The sequence below is a fragment of the Euphorbia lathyris genome, chromosome 4, assembly GCF_963576675.1.
Source record: "Euphorbia lathyris chromosome 4, ddEupLath1.1, whole genome shotgun sequence".
NCBI classification, from domain to species: Eukaryota; Viridiplantae; Streptophyta; class Magnoliopsida; order Malpighiales; family Euphorbiaceae; genus Euphorbia; species Euphorbia lathyris.
Window position 1 is genome coordinate 76,356,471 of NC_088913.1, and position 6,218 is coordinate 76,362,688.

The 6,218-nt window shown below is 35.3% G+C and overlaps 1 protein-coding gene across 1 annotated transcript; it reads left to right on the forward strand.

Moving 5' to 3' along the window:
- The first annotated feature begins 3,727 nt into the window (after window positions 1-3,727).
- LOC136226286 (protein SRC2) lies at window positions 3,728-4,949 on the forward strand. Its single transcript, XM_066014674.1, has one exon. It carries the CDS (start codon window positions 3,822-3,824, stop codon window positions 4,746-4,748), a length of 927 nt encoding a protein of 308 aa, XP_065870746.1. The 5' UTR covers window positions 3,728-3,821; the 3' UTR covers window positions 4,749-4,949.
- The last annotated feature ends 1,269 nt before the right edge of the window (window positions 4,950-6,218 follow it).

Here is a 6,218-nt window from a genome sequence, read left to right on the forward strand (position 1 = left end):
AGTTATACGCAGGGGTGTTTATGTAGTTAGATATACTTCACCTAGGGTTCGAGTGTTTGCAAATCGCCAAATGCGAACCAAATTGCTAAATTGCGAATCCTCTTTTTTTATCATTTGCATTTAGTGTAAAATGCAATCAAATTGCGAATGAACTATCTGCTTATTGATCGCAAACTACAAAGTGCGAACCATGTCTTATAAAATGCGAAGCTTATTTTGCATTGGATTGTATAAGAAATGTGATACATAACGTAAAATATGATTCACATATCCTCTAATGCTAACTAACATACTAAATGTGATACTGGATTTTCAATCTATTTCACTATATTTCACTCAATTTAAAACTATATTTTCTATGTCTGTGTTTATGATACAATTCTTATAAGAATTTGACAATTAATTTTTCTCATTTCAGTAGAAAATATGTTCACAAAGATTGTTATTTGTTTGATCTCGTGGAATGGTCATTGGAAAAAAGTTGCAAGTAACATGACATACGTGGGTGGTGTATCGAAGTTGCCCTGGGTTTAAAAAAAATCAAGTTGGCGAGGTTAAAAGAGAGAATTTACACTTATATAGGTGTTGAGTCAACCTCATTTGATTACGAATGTCCATGCAAGCAAAAGACGGTCCAAACAAAGTATCTATTGCATATCGCAATGATGTACGATGCTTCCTAGACCATTGCTCGATGAATTCGACCTATGTGATGCCATTATATGTTGATTTGATATCTCGAACAATAGATGCAAAAATTCCGCGAGGTTGTAAGAAAGAAAATACTGAGAGAGTAACCATCCGTAAGACAATGCACGTCCAAACCATGTATCAGACCAATCAAGTAGTGATCCAATTGTTGAGCAAATGACACATGAAGATATATAAGGCACTTATAACGCTGATCATGATGATGCTGAAGATATATGAGGGTATTTATAACGCCGAGTATGATGATGCTGGAGGTACGTTTGTACTTGAGACACAACCAATTGATAAAGTTATTCATGAAAGGAAGAGTCTAATTTAGTAGCATATATCTAAATGGGTCTAAACATGTAAATAAGCCTCCTTATTGAGCCAGTTTTATAAATTATCCAAAGTTAATTCCTCCTCAGGCCCTTATACATGTTGCTGTCGATTTTCTAAAGGAGTTCCAACAGTCTAAAGCTAGACGATCAATTCTAAGAGGTAATTGTAGGGTTTTTATGTTGCATCTTGAGTTCTGCTAGAGTTGGATTTTGTGAAAGTAAATATTGATGTCGCTAATAACTTCGTTAGTTCTATAGTGGGTGTGGATGCTATCTACCGTAACTCGTTGGGTAGAGTTATGGCGTGTCGTACTAATTTTGTCCCAAATTGTTTGTCGCCTTTAATTGCTAAAGCGTTTAGTCTTAAAGATAGTTCAACTAGATCCTGAATCGGGGGATGAGTAATGGTAAGGTGGAAATGAACGCGTGGTGGATGGCTTCTTTAATAAGGAGGTTGATGTATTCGAGATTTCAGAAATCTATTATATATATAAAGTGTGGAAACAAACTAACACATGACAGGATATTAAGCTTCTTAAATATGATGCGGCGTACTAAAAAATAGGAGGTTTGCTAAGAATTCTATTAACAAAGAACTCTAAATTCACGGCTAAAACTAATGTAACTCCAAATTCAAGAGTTTCAAACTCAATATAATTCTACACAACTACATATTTCTTATTTACTATTTATAGGAGTTCACTTTTTTTTCATCTCATTTTCTCTACTGTTTTTATATTATATCTGGAATTTCACATCTTTTCTACTATTTCCATATTACAAAGATGATTATATTTTTTTTATGCAGGTAAATATGTCACCCAGAATTTTTTAATTTGTAGCTATATTTTTTTTTCTATATCGTGGAATTTGTATGTAAAACCTTCTATGTGAAAATTGCAAGAAATTGAGTTAAATGAAAAAGTGTGAAGGAGGAAAGGGCTTTCGTTCTTGGGAATGCTAAGATGGTGAATTATTGGAAATCCTCTCCTTATTTTCTTAAAGAGAGCATAGGAAAGAGTAAGTAAGTCAAACTTATGAACTTATTTTAGGGCAAAAATCCTTAATTATAAGTTATCAGCTTCTTATGTGAAAAATGAAATGTGTTTTTGTATTTGCTTTCCTTCTTATTTTATTTAATGAGCTTAAATTTACTTGCTTTGACAGATTTTGGCTTTGGTGTAGTGGACATGTAAAACTTGTTATTTTTTGTTGCATTGCTGCATTGGAGAAGTTGATGAACCGAGGGAGGATTCTGCTATGAGGAGAAAATATTTTTCCCTTTTCACTGTATAGTTAGCAGCAATTATGTTTGCCTATTCCATAACAAAATTTCCTTGCAAGGATTAGAAAATTAAATTTGGTCATTTATTCTTTATTTATATTGTATATGGAGTTCTGAATTTTTATTTGCCAACAGTGTCTTGAGTTAGTCTTTTAAAAAGAACTAGATGCAGACCCGTGCACGGGTTTCATATTTTCATTGTTACTTTTTTAATTAAATATATATTTTATATTCAATAAAATTTATAAAATAATTTTAAAATTATAATATTGCTCTTCCGTTCTAAAAAAGATATTATATATTATTAATTATATTGTTTAAAGAATCAACTAATAAGATCTGTTCATGGATCCATTGGCATGTCCAGTCCGCCTATTGTATATGAAGTTTTGAAATTTGTTTGTAAAAAAATTTCGAGATGTTATTTTTTTTTTTCTAATAGGGAAAGAAAACTCCATGTAATAGTCAAATATTCATCGAGTTAGTCATGTAAAGTAAACAATTTTTCAAAACTCACTGCACTATCCTTTCACAACTTACTCTTTTGAAACCAAAAAAATTCTATTGGAAGACTGATTAGTAAATTTTATTAATAGTTCCATTATTGATGGTTTACGAAGTTCTATTGTTCTTCCAGTTGTTATTTTAACATATTTATGTAAATATATATTTAACGCTTAATAAATGTGAATTATTTGAGAATCATAGTAGAATAATTAAAAATAACATTAAAAATAAAAAGTGAAATGGTAAATATAATTAAATAAATATAATAATTTTTATATGGCAAGTCGGGATGGGTTGAATTTTGCTTTTGTTCAGATTTTTTTCGAGTCCAATTCATTTTATGTTCAAATTTTTTCGAGTTCGGGCCGAATTAGATTAAATGTTAAATATGCGTGTTCAGATCCAACTCACAAAAATCGGACTTGACGGATCAATGAATCCATAAACAGATCTTATTAGTTGATTCTTTAAATAATATAATTAATAATATATAATGTCTTTTTAAGACGGAAAAGAACCATTATAATTCTAAAATTATTTTATAAATTTTATTGAATATAAAATATATATTTAATTAAAAAACTAACAATGAAAATATGAAACCCATGGAATGCACGGGTCGGCATCTAGTGCTTATTGATTGTTCGTAAGTTAGCTAAAGTCTTGTTTGAGTTTCCATTTAACTCATATCAACAAAATAGTCCTTTTATTTTTTCTAGTCCGTCGGATGCCCCTCATTTTGTACGAGCTATTGTGCTGGTTAATGAAAATAATAATAATAATTTTGTCCCATTGATGTGAAGGGTAAGCGTAATTCCATTACTGACCTCGTCATTAGGGGTAAAACGGTAATTCGATCAATCTTATTCCTTATCCTCTTGTAACTCCTTCCAGTTCTCACAAATAACCAATTTTGTCATTACTTACCGATAAGTAGCGTCTCAAATCTTCTCCTCATCCTGCTCACATCACCCTACCTGCGCATTTTAGCTTCAACCATGGCTTCCTGTCGCCCTTCACCGTCCAAGCAGCTCGATCTCGAGCTAACCGTAGTCTCCGCCAAGCATCTCAAGAACGTCAACTGGAAAATCGGCGACCTCAAGGCCTACGCTGTCTTTTGGGTCGATCCTGACCGGAGATTAGCTACCAAGTCCGACGAATCCGGGTCGACCCGACCTGTGTGGAACGAGCGATTCAGTCTCCCTCTCTCCCTTCCTCTACAGGACTCTTATCTAACCATAGAGATCTTCCACTCCAAGCCCAGCGAAACCCCCAAACCCCTAGTCGGAACCCTCCGCGTCTCCTTGAAGGATCTGCCATACCTTGAGGACGCTTCCCGAATTCGGAATTTCGAGCTGATCCGCCCGTCTGGTCGTCCTCAAGGTAAGATCAAGATAAAGCTCGGTCTCCGTGAACGGCCGTTGCCACCGCCGCCTCCGCCTTCCCAACTCGATTATCACCACGTTGCCTCTCCTCAGAACTATTATTACAATACTTCCCCTGCTCCCCGTGATTACAGGTATGGAATGACTCTTCCCCAATCGCCATCGCCACCACCTCCTCCGCCTCCTTACACATCCTATCACGATCCTTATGCTTCGTCCCAGTATTATTCCGGATATTATTCCACAGTCGCTGCTCCACCTATGCCACCAAGGCCAATCTTTGATCGAACAAGCAATTACAGCGGACCTTCTGCGCCAGTTGATTGTTCGGCATCCTATGATCAGAGACAGAAGGGAGGGAAAATGGGATTTGGCACAGGATTGGCTGTGGGGGCTGTTGCTGGAGCTTTAGGTGGACTGGCGTTGGATGAAGGGTTGAAATACGAGGAGGAGAAGATTGCAGATAGGGTTGAGAATGATCTTGCCAGCCGCGGAGATTTCAGGGCCGAGGAATTCAGGGATTACCGTGACGACTATTGACGGCTGAATTGATGGTTTTGGTGAGCCTTCCTCATGTTCTAATTTTTTACTTTATGCTTGCTTCTATGTGATTTGAAGGTATATATATCATCTGACTGTGTATATAATCTATGTGGGAATTTGGATGGCTTGCCTTGAAGATGAAATGATTAATGGTCTGACTATCTTGTTTAAAAGGAAATAAAATACTGGTTTTCGTTATTAGATTTGTGTTAATGTGAATGAATGGTTTCTGCCTATATGGAATTTTCAGAATAGAAGATTTAAGATCATATTGATTTCAATAGGAGTTTCACATATTACTGAGATTTCATCTTGATCTTGGTTAGATACGTTATATTGATTTGAGTGTAATACTTCTAACTTTTAGAAGAGTATACGGTGTCCATTATATGAGTAGTAGTTGCAGATATTATTGCTTCCAAAGAAGGGAAGATAGTCACTTCGATCTTGGTTGAAATCATAAATGAGAATTTCACTTAGTTGATGGATTTAGAAGCTCAATAAGTAAATTAAGGATTTCAATGGATAATAGATGTCTTCCCTTCATATGTGCTGGTGTCAAAATGGATTGTCGTGTCATAGTCGTTTTGTGTTATGTCATCATATGCATATAGGCGATAACTTCCCTTATCGGCGAGGCGACTAAGGCAACCGCCTGGGGCGACAAACAAATTAGGGAAACACAATACATAAAATTAACTCAAAATAAAACTATTACTCAATCTCAATGACTACTTTAAGAAATTTAACGTAATAAAAAATGAACAAAGTAGAATTGTGGTGGAAAACATCAATTGGAGATAAAAAAAAATGGAAAATATACTAATATATATCATGACACCTAGTCCACTAACACTAAGTGGAGATTAAATAAGTAAAAATTACATCTTACATGAATCTCTTTCAAGGTTGATCTAAAGAGACATAACAGTACATAAAGTGACACCTAGCTAGCAAGTAGTAACAACAAAAGACACATGGTGAAGCCTCAACTAAAAACTGACCCTGCAACAATAAAAGACCAAAACAGGATCACATATTTGTTGACAGAATAACGAAAATCTTAGAAAAATTGGATAGCATAACAGTTATATGATGGAGCAGTGGAGATGAAAAGAATGAAAGGAAAAATCGAAGAGGTAAGCAGAGAGCAGAGTTATATATATATGTATATATATATTTTTTTTTTCTGTTTAAGCTAATAAAATGTCTAACCTGCAAGAGGCGACTGTCTCTCGCACCAGTCTGCCTCTCGCCCGAAGAGGTGAGGCGGTCGCCTCTTGTAGGATGACTGCCTTCCAGCGCAAGAGGCGTTGGAAGGAACGCCTGGGTTGCCTCTCGCCTCAGCCGACCCAGGGGAGTGCCTTTTAAAACTATGGTCATATGATTGATATAAATGCAACAAAATGATAATCCTTTCAAAGGGATCGTTTTTGGTTGGTTGTCTATGTAAATTGTATTGTCATG